Source organism: Egretta garzetta, unplaced genomic scaffold (assembly GCF_000687185.1).
Source record: "Egretta garzetta isolate BGI_Z169 unplaced genomic scaffold, ASM68718v1 scaffold397, whole genome shotgun sequence".
Classification (NCBI taxonomy): Eukaryota; Metazoa; Chordata; class Aves; order Pelecaniformes; family Ardeidae; genus Egretta; species Egretta garzetta.
Genome location: NW_009260493.1, coordinates 7535135 through 7550396, shown reverse-complemented (window position 1 = coordinate 7550396; position 15262 = coordinate 7535135). Strand labels below are relative to the sequence as shown.

Genomic DNA, 15262 nt, shown 5'->3' with positions numbered 1-15262 from the left:
CAGCTCTGCTCCAACTCATCCCTACCAGATACCCAGCAGCCAGTGTACACACCTGCCAACACCTTTTTCCTTGAGCTCCAGCAGCGGGCGATTTCCAGGACACTTGGAGACCACATAAACCACATTACAACAAAAAAAAGGAATAAGCAAGAAAATTTCAGGAACCTTCTGCCTCCCCCCTCCAAAGTGACTTTCTTCTCTGGCAAGGTTATTCAAGCCCTTCAGGACATGACTGCACAAGGAAAAAAAAAAAAAACAACCCACCCTCAACTCCCTTTGAAGAAAATATTTTGCAGGTATTAGAATATATTCTGTCCACAAATTGCCTCACCAGCAAAGTGGAAAATGTTTCACACTTCCAGCTTCAGGACATGACTGCACAAGGAAAAAAAAAAACAAAACAACTCACCCTCAACTCCCTTTGAAGAAAGTATTTTGCAGGTATTAGAATATATTCTGTCCACGAATTGCCTCAGCAGCAAAGTGGAAAATGTTTCACACTTCCAAATGCAAGATGTGCGAAGAGGCTTAATTAGCTAAAGTTCATATACTGCTTTGAAGATGGGAAGACCTCTGAATGAAGTGCAGATAACCAGAATCCATCTTTTCTGGTGTAAGAAACATAAAAAGCAGATTGATGCTGCACAGAAAATGTATGCCAGGAAAATTGTCCAATCATAGGATTATTCATCAAAGTTTTACTTGGAGCCTCAGGGATTGTTTAGATACTGGTATTTCCAAGCTGTATCTCAGTTGCAGATGTGATTTCACTACCTATTTTTGACAGGCGACTCAAATGGGACACTAGAGTAAATATTGCTAGAGCACTATGCATTTCCCTCAACATTCAGGGCTCACAGTTTTGATGTTTAAAATACAGGACATTTCTGACAGCTTCCTCAAAAAGCAATCTTTTTTGTGTCTGTCCAAGTACCTAGCAGCCCAGCTAAAAAGGCTGTTTCTGACCCACAGTATGTCTATTAAATAATTTACATTGCTGACTAACACTAGTAAGAAATGGTATCTAGGAGCAAAACAACAGCAAGTGAATCTGACTGCATGAAAGCTCATTTCCAAATATTAATTAGGAAGGAAAGAAAGATTAAGCATATTTAAAAATCAGACAGAAGTGCACCTCTGCTGAATTTTGTCCTTGGACAGAACATTATTGTCTTCACGTCCAAACTCCACAAACTGCAATAACCCAGCCAAACCTCAGGACGAGTGACTGGAGGAATGACTTTCCCAGTGGTGAAAGGCCACTAATCCCACTCCCCCAGCAGTGAAAGGCCACATCTCTCAGGCGAAGAAGCACGAGGTGCTTTGGTAAACAATGTTCGAACCCCACTTGGGAAAAGTGGTATTGATCAGACCCTGGGAGGAAAATAAAAAGTGAGTCCTAGGCAGGATGACAGCAAACCCAGGACCAAACATCAGCTGATGATCAAAAGCAGACATCAGTTTGTATGAGCCGAGAGAAAAATGACCTCCCCTGGACCCTTGTTCTTAATATAAGGGAATTTTATTATTTTGAGAGTCTATGGTGTTAAGCACTACAAATAAATAGCAGGTTGTGCTAGAAAGAGCTCAGGAATCTGAAAAACTGTTTTTCTTTTAGGCTGGTCTTGGAAAGAAACTGAACAGGAAAGTAAGGTCTCAGACCCAAGTGAGATTTTCTTTGGAAGCACATGGATCAATAGCTCAGCTTGCCCTTCTTACTGGAGCACCCCACCATGGAAACTACATATCTGAATAGTTATGCACATACACACATACACATATTTATTTTTTAAACACAAAGCAAAGGTTTCAAAACATATCACCAACAGAGGAAGCAGCCTGAAGCTCCTTGCAGGGGTCAACTGATTTAGAAGAATCTCACTGTAACAGCAAATTTCTCTTCGAATCGCCAACAAACTCTGGTGTACATGGCTGTTGCAGGATGCCGGTTCTCACCCCTATCCCATACGACTCAAAGTCACAAAGTCCGGAGACACCCTTGATGATCAAAAAAACCCTCCACACTGTGCATTTGAAGAGGCAAACAGACAGCTCTGACAAAAAAAAAATTATTAACTGTAGGAATATAATTACAGGCTACAAAATTATCGTTTCCATCCTTAAAAAGCTTAGTGCAGTTCTGGGAGCAAAACAGCACAGGAAGGAGGTAATTTCCTAATCAAACTTCTCAGACTATCTTATCATAGTTACTCAATGTCCTCTATATGGAAAACTGGCTCCAGTGTCTCCTTGGAAAGGGGTGACTGAAATACAGCCATTAAGCAGGACTGAAATTATCTATTTTCAGCTAAACAATTGCTCATGTGAAAACAAGAATCCCAAGCAGAATCCTAGACTGACATTCTCCTATTTCCACCGACAAACATCTTGGTGCTTATTCTGAGGAAAAAGCTTGCATTTTCAGCAGGTAAATACAGTTAATTCACTCAAGCCAAGTAAGTGTAAACAAATCCATTTTAAAAAATTAAGGCCAGATTAGAAAATGTTCCTTTTACTTCCTTTTTTTTTTTTTTTTTTCAGTCAACCCTTGAAAACGCTATTTTACAGCTGCAGAAAATGGGACTTTTGCCTGACTTTTGCATCAGGTCAGCCAAACTTGAAGAAAACCAAGAAATCTCTCTGCTCTGTAACCAAGGGTAAACCCTCACTTTAATATGCACTGTTCCCAAAGGAGGAGAAAATTCAATTACTAAAATGGTAGCATAATCTTTTACTTATTATTTTAGGAGCTCAGAGTTAATTGGACAAGTTTAGCACCCTGCAAATGAATGTGTGTCCTCCTCCACAATAAATGGTCCATAATTACTTCCGTTTCTTTGAAACTAGGAGATAGCTCTCATTAGCATTACACTGGAAGAAGCCTTTTGCTCTTTCCAGGGCTCTTTCCCATCATTATCATACCTGAGCGCTCCACACCACCTCTCATACACAGGGAAATGTTCTTATTTCATCTTGCACACAACTGCACAAAGGCCCCACATGCCTACAGTGAGGTCGCAGGAGTACTTTTCCCTCAGCCTCAACCACAGTTTAGCATGCATCTCTCACCTACTCATGTCCCAGCCGGCTCCTTGGACCAGGCATCCCTGCCCACAGCTGAGCTGAGCTGCGAGGTCCAGCACATCTTCACAAAGCCCAGGACAAAGACTGAGTTGCTGCAACCAGGGAAGAAACCTTGGCCTGATCCACCTGACAGTACCTGTCTTTGTAAAGATTATTTGCAGTTTCAGCAGACTTTTGCTTATCCTCTCTGGGATCATGCTGGCTCCCCTGTTAATCGCAATGACGTTGCAGAGCTCATGCAGAGTTCTGCTCTGTTGGGCTGGTCTGGCTGAGCTGGTGTTCTCATACTGATTGTGCTTTCCCTCAGGATCTCCAAATTCTTTTCAACTGCTCCTTTTCAGGAGGCAGCACCATACACATACAGGTTCTGGATGCCTAATTAGCTTCAGCTGCATTAAAATGCATCCAGTTTACCCAGTTATAATACTGCAGGACTTCCCTCTTTTTCTCATTATACACCACTCTTCACCTAGAGGAGAAGTGGTACCAGTAGGGATTTTATGTATTCTAGAACAACAAAGCTACTGCACTGAGGCCCCCTAGTTATAAGCATCACCCTCCAGGTGCAAAAACAAATGCTCGGAAAGGAGGGGAACAGAATTTAGTGAAGAAAATGGCCCAGTCACCAGGATTTCCTGCAACTGTTCTGGGTCTCCTCTATTCATTACGTTTCACTTTCTACAGCGTACTTAACTACTAGCTAGGGTGAAGAGTGGGACCCAGGTCTTCCTCCAAGCTAGGAAAATTTCATTCAAATTTTCATTTTTCACTCTCTCACCACACAGAATATCCATAGGCTTCATAAGAAGCTTGAAATCAGGTACTTGGACACTTCAGATGGCATCCCTTCTAGAGCTGAGACAGGTGTTGAGCAAATATCCTTCCAGGCTGAGCAAAAACTTAAACCTGAGGACAAGCAGTGACAGGAAAGTCCTCACAGTTCCCTCAGGATCCCGCTGCCTTTTTTTTTTCTTCTTCTTTTTGTTGTTGTTTTTTAAGAGGAAAGTCTTAGGGATAAGAGATTTGACTCTCCCTGTGAAGCTGAATCTTAAGGTATAGTGTTCTGAAGTTTGGAAATTCAAAGCTAAGGTTCTAAAACTAGGCTAGCTTGCATTCTAGTTCTGCACATTTAAGTAAAGTTAGGCATGCAACTTCCTTTGACCCAGAAACCCAAGTCCGTTTTCATCCTTGGGAGTTTTGCAAATACTTCTTGTTTTGCCCAAGTTACAAACACTGTAGGAACAGGGACGTAGCTTGATTCGAATATAAACATTAGAACTGATGCGTCTCCTCCCCGAAGTATGCCCAGAGTCTCCCTAAGCAAAGCTGCTTTCAAGCATTATACAATAGCTGGGTACAGATATAAACATCCCAAGAAAAGATCTGAGATAGAACTAAAATAACCCTATGCTAATTGAGAGCTGTAAAGTATGGCAAATGTATTACTATCTACCCATGTAAAGTAACCATCTCACACCAGGGAGATAATCTTCTGGTGTTAAACATAACTGTACTCGTTCCATCTGGAAGAAATAACAGATGGAGTAACTCTTTGGGCTTTACGTAACAGTAATTAAACAAATCCTCACAATGGCCACATGATTCCATGCACAAGCCAGGGCAGTCTTAAAAAAAAAAAAAAAAAAGCTTTACTGCCAGGTTGGAAAATTCCAGGTTGCGTAGCCCAGCGAGCTCGGCGAGAGCCGTCAGCCTGATGCCTTGGATCAGCCGGCCTTGTCCTCCAGGATATCCTCTTCACCGTGCACTGGGACTGAGAGCAGAAAATCCAGAAACAAAGCAGCTGCAACAGGCGCCTTCAGCGTCTGCAGGAAAAAGTTCTTGGACTACTTTGTCTGTAAGATGAGAGAGAGTTATCCACGCACATTGCTATGCTAGAAGTCAGCCTAAATAAAGAAAACATGGGAAAGTCCATAGCATTTGGTATATAGGAGAATTCAGTGTCCCCACAGACAGCCCCTGGTACAAGCAGGTCACCTCTCTCGTGTCACCTGCCTCACAGCCATGAGCACCAGCATCTCTCTTCTGGGCCAGGACCTGGGGCTGGAGGTGGGCATGTGAAATGCAAGAATTACCCATTGCGACAGGCAGGCACAGAGATGTCCCCACCAGGTAACACCCCCCCAGCCACCCATGCGTATATATACATATGTGAACCTCTACTCATCAAAAAGGGCAAGAAATAGCAGAATAAGTAAGGCATCAAAGAGCAGAGAGGGACAATATTTTGTATCTCCACATGGGCTCTCCCTCCTGCCCAAAAGTAAGCATCTTCGTTAGCACCAGCAGACCCTCCCTTACTTCTCTGAGGTGCTGGACATGGGGATGACCGAATGGGGTACTCCAGGAGTTCACCTCCGAGAAACCCTCAGAGCCATGCAGGACACGGAGCTGCCATCTCCATACCCCTCATCTGGAGGTCCTGCAGAGCTCTGCCCCCTCCCCACCTACTAGTCCACCTCTCTATAAAATACCTCTGATATCTTGGGCCAGAAATACATAGATGACAGACAGACTTTCATCTCCTGTACATGAAATATATACAGAAATCTCCCATCATACCTAAGAACAAGCCAAAATCAACACCTGAAAGAAAATTCATCTCATTAAAACTGAACCTAGACCAGATCCAGGTGGGGGAAGAAATCCATCCAAATCTACTAATTGTGTAATATCCCATCTGCTGTTGCTGAAAATGCCTGCTCTCCAAACTAATGAAGCACTTCGCAGCTTTTAGGTTCTTTTGCTCTTGTAAAAACACCAAAAAAATATTTGGCAGAATGAAACATACACCAATATAGCTGTTCATTCCCCTCACAGCAAAATGAGTGACTGGAGGATAAAAAGAAACACCAACGCAGATGTTCTGCTGCCACCACATGGTCATGAATAGACCTAGGCAGAGTTTTAAAATAAAGCCAAATGTTTGTGCTTCTTCAGAACACATCAATTCACTAAGCCTATCAGTTTTATGTATTTCCTTAACTCATCTCCAATTGGGGGTACTTGTTCCCAATCCATCAGATGACCAGGTCCCTAGCCTGCCTGGTAGGTCTGCCCTGCAACCGGGCTGGATCCAGAGATTTCAAAGTTCATCACACACTCAGGCCCCAGCTCTGGGGTACAAGTTATTTTCAAAGACTCTTCTGAAAGAGAAAATCAGCTTCTCATCCAGCTCAGGACACCCATATCAAACACTCCCAGTGAGTGACTCACTCCGGAGTGACATCCGGAATGGGGGAGGTGGGACCAGGGACTAGAGCAGTCCATGGCATGACTCATGCAAGGTAAGGACACCACCACCGATATTTATTCCAGTGACTCCTCTCACCAAAAAGCACTTAAAGAGAGAGAAAAGACTGCGTTTCTGCAGCTGTAATTTAGAGCACCCCACTGGCATTTTTCTTTTTACCAAGAAAAGTGCAAATCACAGCATTAGCTTGGCCAAACTCTGGAAAGAAAAAATAAATCCTCTCTGGAAAATATACTCTGGAAAGGTATACTATGCAAAAACCCTATCTTAATTAGAAATATCAAAATAAAAGTATGGATTAGTATTCAAGGCCTAGAGACTCCTTTAGACTGTCTACATCACCTTTACAAGGTGTTGCAGCCTGGCATATCATAGCTCCACACCCCTAAGAAAATGTTATAAACTGTACAAAAAATAAAATTGCATTTTCTATTAATCCCCAATCTCTATTTTCTTTTCAATGTGCAGAGGAGCAGCAGAGCAATATGCTACTCCCATTCTTTCACGTCTCATCAGGAATAATTTTTCATCAAGTTTTCTGGTATTTTAGAGGTGCCTTTTTTTCCCCACCAGCCCTGAAAAAATACCCCAGTGACTCATTAGCTCTTCTCAGAATACAGGCATTTATGAAACTCCATGCAGCTTTGTTTACTGTGAAATTCAGCTCAAAACTTGAAAAACAAATCATGAAGGGCTGCTGTAAACATTCAATAGCAATGTAGCCATCTCAGGGAGCAGAAATGTGTATCCAACTTTTTTTCTTTTTTTGTGGAATGTGAACAAGTTTGTGAGATACCTGATCAAAAAAAAAATCTGTAAATGAACAAGGGAAAGTTGCCAGTGGTTTTACATTTTGGTGACAATCATTTCCAACAGCTACTTCTCTTAGGAGTCGCTTCCAGTCTTTATTAGTGAAGAATGACACTGTCTGTGATGTAGCCAAATCTTTGTGTGGGGATGTGAAAAACACCATCACTGTGCCTAGAAGTGACAAAAAGCTGTAATTTCAAAAGAGTTAGATAACAAGTCTTAGGATGATTCAGCTGCGTACCATGAAATTGTTTATTGTCTCTCTGTATCATAAGAATTTCATGACCCCATGGTTTAATACCACTTAATAGATTAAAGGTACTACCTTAGGCATTTAGTGTGCTGTGGCATTAGTCCTTGTCTGATCAGTGAAGTGCAATATGGATTGGTACGTGGAACATACTGGAACATAGGGGAAACGGGCTGATTCCCATTACAATATCAGCCTCAACGTGCTTGCCACTTTGTCCCTCAAGGTAATTCACCAACCACAGGTACAGTCATATATCATCCTTTCTCCAATCTGCTTTAGAGGGAAATATTTCTGAGGCAGGAATACTCAAAAAGCTTTAGGATAAGCAAGTCATCTGGCTTGGGCTGGGTTGATTGCGGAGTCCACACTGATCTTCTCATTTAACATGAAAGGCTGAATTCAACATTAGCATTTGGGATGACTGTTTTCAGCTGTCATTGATATTACTTGACCAAAGCTCAAGAAAGAGATGGCCACAATAGCAGCCTGTGTTCCAGAAAGCCATTTATGGTAACACAAATTACTGTCATTTACTTTACCATAAAATACTTCTGCTGACATATGTCAGTGCTTTATTGTGATGGTTTTGACCTCAGTGAAGAACTCGTAGGAATCCTTTGCTCCCTCCCTTCCTACGCCTGAGGCTTTCATCCCACCAAATGGCAAGTTCAGGTCTCTAACAAGCCAGCAGTTGGTCCACACCAACCCAGACTGTAGTCTTTGTGCCACCCGATGAACACGACCCACGTTGCTGGACCACACAGTGGCTGCCAAGCCATATTTCACACTGTTGGCTCTTTCAATCACTTCTTCTTCTGTATCAAATGCTACCACACACGTCACAGGACCAAAGATCTCTTCTTGCATGCAACAAGAGTCATCCTTGACTTCAGCAATAACTGTGGGCAACATGAAATAGCCTTTCTGGTTGACAGCTGGGAGAGCCAAGGAATCCACTCCCTCTCCGCAGAGGACTCTGGCTCCTTCAGCTTGGGCTTTCTTCACATAGCTCCTTACCTGAGGAAGCAGCAGGAAAACATCACTGCTAAAGGACATCACATCCTGAGGGTCCACCTCCCCAGTCTGGGCACACCAACAGGAGCCCCTGAATATCTCCTCCAACGGGATCCCACTGCCTTTTATTCCCTCCTAACAACAGAGGACATTCCCTGGCTTTTGCTGTTCTGTTTCTGTAAAAGTAAGGCTGGGTGTTTCTTGCTGCTTGTTCTTTCTCTCCCTCCAAAGGGATCAGTAATATTTTCCTACCTCACAGGCAGGCTTGTTAAATGTTTACATGCCACTAGGATGATGAAGCCATGAATGCTGTAGAAAATCTCATCAATAAATAATTAAGGCTGTTTCCATGGCTGCTGCTGTCATATGCTACCTTGAACACATAGGGCATGTTATTGATCTACTTCTGCTGTTCTGAAATCATTGCCTGGTTTCTCTCCCTGTAGAAACACCACAGAGGTACCACTGGGCTTCTTTCTCTTTTTCTTATTTTAACCACCTTGGTAGGTTAGACTCGGAAGTCCTCTGTGATGCCACAGACCGGGGACCTCGGGAAGTGGGGGTTTCTGCTGCTCTGCTTCTGAACAGGCCTGGAGAACCTGCTGAGGCATCAGGAAGCATGACAAAGGTTTGGCTTTCTCTCTCACCCTGCGGTTTTCGGTCTGTTTCTTGCTTGTGCTGATTGCGTCAGATAGTTTTGGGATGTGAGCATCTGCTCTCCTGAACTCTGTCTGACACCATAAAAGTTCATCTCATGTAAGCCACTAAAGCAGACTATGTTTAACTGTGCACCATCTCAGCTTCCCTCTACACATATGCAATTCCAGATTACTGCAAACAGTCCTAGGAAACCGTGTCTTGTACTCCCCAAAATTTGCCTAAGTGATATAAAAATAAAACTTTTTACCTTGTTAACTACCTTATTAGGCAAATAAGCGATCTCAGAAAATGCAATATTAAAATCCATGAAAACGTTGCTGAACTCTAAGATTAGTTAGTATAAATTCAGGATTTAGATTATGCAATTTGAATTGTTTCACTTCCAATGGGAAAAAAATTACTGTTTGTAATTTTATTTTTTTTTTCCCCATGGAGCTCATTTTTCTGGGGTAATCACATGATGCCAGGCCACAGGCAACAAAAACTTTACCAAAAAGATACCTTCTAATGGCTTTGAGTCATAATCCCTCATAGCTAATCTTGGACAGGATATGGTCCTTCCCATACACCTCTGAAATCACCTTTCATAGCCCTCTAAAATATGAGATGAGATCACGTAAACTCCATGTAACATCACCTTTTCTAGATGCTCTTTACTTATTAGTGCTCCCATGTCGACTGCAGGATCTGAGGGGTTCCCAACCTTCCACTTCTTAGCCTCTGCCACAAACCTCCTCAAAAACTCGCTGTATATGCCCTTCTGAACAAAGATCCTGGAGGTGCAGAGGCAGATCTCACCCTACCAAAAATAAACAAAGAAAACCAATATTAGTTCATATTACATTGTACGGCTGATGAGTATTAAAAGCCACATCCCAGAAAGAGACTTGCGTCCCTGCATCCTCAGGAGTGCAAACAACATTCACCAGCACTGCAAAGTAGGGTATTTTCCCAGATTAAAAAGGAAAAGGGAAGAAAGGCAAAACAGCAATAACAGGATTGTACAGTCACTAATGCAAATAAATTTGATTTTTCGTTGATTGCATGTTGTCTCCTCCAACATTTTTTATAGGAAATGTGATTTTCAATTTTGAATTGTCTCTGTCTTCATTTCCTGATAATCCCTTTCTGATACCAAGTTGGGTTTCTGAACATTTGCCCTGATACAGTTTCATGGCTCCGGTGGTCTCTCCTGAGGGTGGTGATGAGGGAAGAGGAACGTTGATAGAATTTTGGGGAGAGTCTCTTAATTTAATTCCAGCAAATCAGCAAGCTTCCCACTTACTTGCCGGGTGGGATTTAAACCAGCTGCTTTCTGGAAAGATAAACAATATATCTATTTTGAGAGGGATAATGACACCTTGTTATTTTCTGATGGAGAGTACTAGGAGGAGCCTTTTTTTATTTTCTTTCCCTGCTTCTGGAATAATGAATTTTTTTTCCATATTTTTGTATTTACAGTTTTGCCTACAACACAGAATCTTGAAACAGACCTTGACAATTTAGGATTTGGATCCAAAGGTACAGGCACGCACACATACACACACACACACACACACAGAGACACTCAGACACACGCACACCTCCTGCTGCAAGCAGGGGTTATACGCTATGGAGGTGGGAGGCACCTGGTTGGCAAAGCTGGACCTCAGGGTCGTGAGGATGCATGGGGTCAAGTCGGCATCATCGAAGATGATCGCGGGGTTTTTGCCTCCCAGTTCCAGTGAGAGCCGTTTGCAATGCGGAGCGCTTTTCTCCGTGATCCGCTGGGCCGTCAGCGTGCTTCCCGTGAAGGAGATCAGAGGCACGTCGGGGTGGCAGACGAGGGCTTCTCCCGCCTTGGCGCCTGTCCCAAACACCACGTTCACCACGCCGTGGGGTACTCCTGATGGGAAGAAAGGCACACAGTCACCATACCCTTCCCCTTGCTCTGCAGGTTTCACTTCACTGTGGTCTGTCTCTGAAGTTAGAAAATTACCAGTAGCTCGAGGGGGCCAAAGACTGACCCTTAACTTACCTAGTAGCTGAAATGCACAGCTACTAACTCTGGGGGGTGACGAGTTAAAAGACAAAACTAATTCCACTGGTTGGTCTAGTTTGCCTGACATCCATCACCAGAGGCTCAATTTTTGGTCATTCAGGGAAGAAGCAGTCATCCTCCCAGTTTTTCTTTATCATGCACCGAATAGAGCCACCAAGAGCTGATTCTCACTCTCTTACACCCTCAGCGTTCCTCTGCTGGCACCACAGGCTCAGGACACCCTTAAGTGGGGTGCGGGAGGGCAAAAGGAGGCACAGGAAGACTTTTCATGAGAAGATAGTGGAAAAAAATGGGCAGCAGCTGGGGGAGGAAGATGGGGTAGTATGAAGACAGGGAGAGCTTTTTGTTCTCCAGTGCAACATTCAGCTACAGCAAATAGTCTTTCCCAGATTCTTCGAGCACTTTCAGATTTCTGCAACAACAACAACAAAAATGGTGCACAGGCAAGCATTCTCCCCCCATTCCCCCTCCCTAGCACGCTACGGGACTTACCTGCTTTCTCCAAGAGTCTGCACATCATCCAAGCCGTGACAGACGTCATCTCACTTGGCTTGGCAACCACAGTATTTCCGCATGCAATGGCAGGAGCAATTTTCCAGGTCAACAAATAGAGTGGCAAATTCCAGGGACTGATTAAACCAGCTACAAAGCAAAACCACAAAAGACAGAAGTTCAGGTCTGCTGGGAGACAAAACTTGATTCTCTAACCTCAAGCAGTTACACACCAATTCAGATTTATGAATGGAATTCGGCTACGGCTTTTATTTCCAGATGATCGTACAACAAATTTGCAGCTAGAAACATTTCTCAGAGGCAGATCATTTAAAAAGATTTGTGCAAACGATCATAAAACTGATGAGCCGAACTTTCTGAATAAGTTTGGCTGCTTCTTCAGAGCAGAATCTAATATTCAGAGCAGCTTTGGTGTTTCCTAGGAATGTTAATGCAAAGCTAGCCATAAAAGCTGCATACATCGACTGGTCTGTGGTAACGTTCTGCCTTAGCCCATGGCAAGTTAAGGTAATGCATGTTAGCTCAGATAACTTCCTTTCTCTTGCTCTTTACAGTTCCCGTTCCCCCCTCCCCCAATTTTAATACAAAAAAGAGCATGCATAACATACAGCACATATTTTCCTGATAAATGTTAGCCTAACTTAGGAATGCCCAAGTTTATCAGCGTACAAACTGCCATTTCCACAAATTGCTGAATGAGCAGAATTTTTTCAGTAATTGCCTTTGGGAATACTTTCACCTTACATATTTATAGGAAACAGTGAAAAATAATTTGCAATTGTTAGGCGTGATTGCTTGCAAACCCCATAGGATTTCTGGCTGTTTGATGGAGCAGATGCGGGGAGTGACCTCTCCTTATGAGAGTAATTTTACCAGAAGTAGTCATGTTCTCCACTGCTCACAAACACTTTTAAATAGGTCCTCTAGGTTAGCCAATTTTATTGTTTTAGATAATTCAAGGGTGAATGTGGAACATGCATACACATTAGGTAAAACACCCAATAACGTGACTCCTCAGCTCAGCACAGCCACTGTATTTCTGGAGCGTTAGCAGCACCTAGTGGCTGAGAGCAGCAGGTCCCCAGCTAAAAGTGGTTTAGCCCCACACCTAGAAAATGCAAGAGATGTTTTGAGGGCGAGAGCTGCCGGGTTAAAAGGTGCTTTTAAGGCACGGAAGCGTGCTTTTTACCATGAAATAGCGCAGCTTCAAGGCCAGGTTGGATGGCACTTTGAGCAACCTGGCCTAGTGGAAGATGTCCCTGCCCACGGCAGGGGGGTTGGAACTAGGTGATCTTTAAGGTCCCTTCCAACCCAAACTATTCCATGATTCTGTGATGACTGATATTACATAAAGTTGCCCATGCTTTAGCAGACTCGTCGCGTTTACGCGCATGATCCAGAGACAGTAAATGCTTCTGAAAAATCCTTTCTTTGTTGAGCTACCGCTGAGGCAGGTGCTCTGCCAAGCTTTTTTGGGGTTTCAGGAGCCCCATACCAACTCCCACAGGCGCCCTCGAGGTGTAATGCACGCAGCCCATGTTTGCCATCTCGGTGCATTCTGTTGTGTGATGAAGGATGGAAGAGGCAAAGAATCGGAAGTTGTACACGGCCCGAGGGATGTCCACTGTTCTAGCAAACGTAATAGTTTTCCCTGAAACAAAACCAAGCACATGGCTATGTTATCATGGGCAGAAACACTGCTTTAAACTCTGCTCTGAAAGCTGATTTGCATAGGTTTGGGGAAATGTCTTTTGTCCTGCGCTCAGGTAATGCCCAGCACAGTGCAACTATAGTCAATGACAACAGCTCCCCTCTAGTATTGTATTCCAAATATCTAACAACAGAAGTCAAAGCCAGCAATTCTGAAAAGCAAGAATGCCCCAGTAATCCAAAATCAGCGACTTCTGTAAAGTTCATGCACATCGACTCCAGTTTGCTCCAACAGTTCATACCATACTAAAAATTTGGACCATATCCTCCATTTCAATATTCAGCAAGACACACTATATTTGAGATCAGCATTTCCAATTTTTACCTTGATCCTTTGACTCTGCTTGTGCAAATGCTTCCAGGTCATGTTCAATCAGGTCTGCCAATTTGTTCAGGATCTGAGATCTTTCCAATGGACTTTTTGAGGACCAAACTGGGAAGGCATCTTTGGCAGCTTTGACAGCAGCTTCCACCTAAAAAAGAAAAAGTTTTCAGGGATGGTGAATGTTCATGAAAGGCCTTAGAAAGAGTATCAAGCAATTAGCAGATGAATTCATATTTGAGAAACTAATAATCCAGATCACATTGTTGGGAAGACTGTATCTCTTCTGTTGTGACTATTGAGAGCTTCTCCATTTTCATCTTCTCAGGACACTATCCCGTAACTCAAGAAGTGTTATTGAAGTAGAGTATCCAGAAAAGAAGCTGTCTCTGTAACTCGTGCTTGTCTCTAAATTCCAGCAACTTGTAGGCATCCCTCCAGGCCTGGAGGAAATGCCAGACTGGTCAACTGGCACCAGCAAGTGCCCCGGCAGAATCTTGTTTCTCATGGGGAAAAGTGCAAGAATCTCCCAGAGCAAATGCAACCTCCGTCTACATGTCCACAGTCCTTGCAACACAGGACTTCAGCCACACCGGACAATGATGAAAGTGAGGGGTTGGGGAAGAAACCAGCTGCATGCTCTGCTAGCCTTTGCTTTCCTCTTCCCTTTCCTCCACCTGGTTCAAGCAAGGGCCAAGAATGTATTTACAGAACAGATACCCAGAGAAAAATTTTAATCTTACCTGATCACAGCTAGAAACTCATTAACGCCCTCACAGAAAAAAAAAATTTAAAAAGAGCTCCTTTCTAAACTCTTGGGGTTTAGTTAATTCCCTCATCAGACACCTAATGTAATCTACAGATATGAAAGATCATTATATGCATTCATATAGATGCATACCAGCCTTGTCAGTATTTTGCCTGAGATGTACATAACTGCTGCGTGGTCCTTCAGCCTCACCTTTCTCAATAGTAGCAGCTAGCCAGCACTCTTCTGAAGCAGACTAGGCTTCAAAGGATTAAAATTCATCAGAAAGCTTTCTTTCCCATCAATCATTTCCTCTGGGCTCTTAAATGGAAGTTACCTGCATCTGTTGATTTGTAAGCAGTTCCTTCTTGACATTTACCAGTCTCTCAGATTACTAAAGATGGTTACCAATATCCTTCCATATTTTAATTAACTGCTCTATTTCCCAATTTTTGCTTCCTATGTATCACCTCTTTATTGCTTCCAATGTCCAATATACACATCAAGGTGGGCTTTTAGCCAAAGCTGTCTTAGCTGGTTTCCCATAATATTTGCTCATAAATTTCTTGAGCTTTTGGAAATCTGCCAAAGACAATAACTAGGAGGATTTTGATGAAATATTAATCAGACCATTCTGACCTCTCCTAATGTTGCCAATATTGCTGGTTCCCGTGTAGCCACTGAAGGCTCCTTTCCACCAATTCCACAAAATTGAGTTCCAACTTTGTTCCTTCAGATCACGATGGGTGTTATAAAAACCATCACAAAATAATTTATAGACACGCCAATTATGTTTTACTAATGAGAGTGCAAAAGTTCAGGCGGGTGAAAGACCC

The 15262-nt window shown here is 43.0% G+C and overlaps 1 protein-coding gene across 3 annotated transcripts in view; it reads right to left on the bottom strand.

The window, feature by feature from the left end:
• Positions 1–7849: 7849 nt before the first annotated feature.
• ALDH8A1 (aldehyde dehydrogenase 8 family member A1) overlaps positions 7850–15262 on the bottom strand; it is a 10324-nt gene continuing 2911 nt past the window's right edge. The window contains exons 2-7 of one of the 3 annotated variants that reach the window (XM_009644345.2): positions 13682–13829; positions 13142–13297; positions 11626–11775; positions 10721–10977; positions 9730–9891; positions 7850–8435 (exon numbers count right to left, since the gene is read on the bottom strand). In XM_009644345.2, coding sequence (XP_009642640.1) covers positions 7983–8435; positions 9730–9891; positions 10721–10977; positions 11626–11775; positions 13142–13297; positions 13682–13829 — 1326 coding nt within the window. In that variant the 3' untranslated portion in view covers positions 7850–7982. The remainder of the gene's footprint in view (positions 8436–9729; positions 9892–10720; positions 10978–11625; positions 11776–13141; positions 13298–13681; positions 13830–15262) is intronic. The other 2 variants (XM_009644347.2, XM_009644346.2) reach the window with 2 other exon arrangements.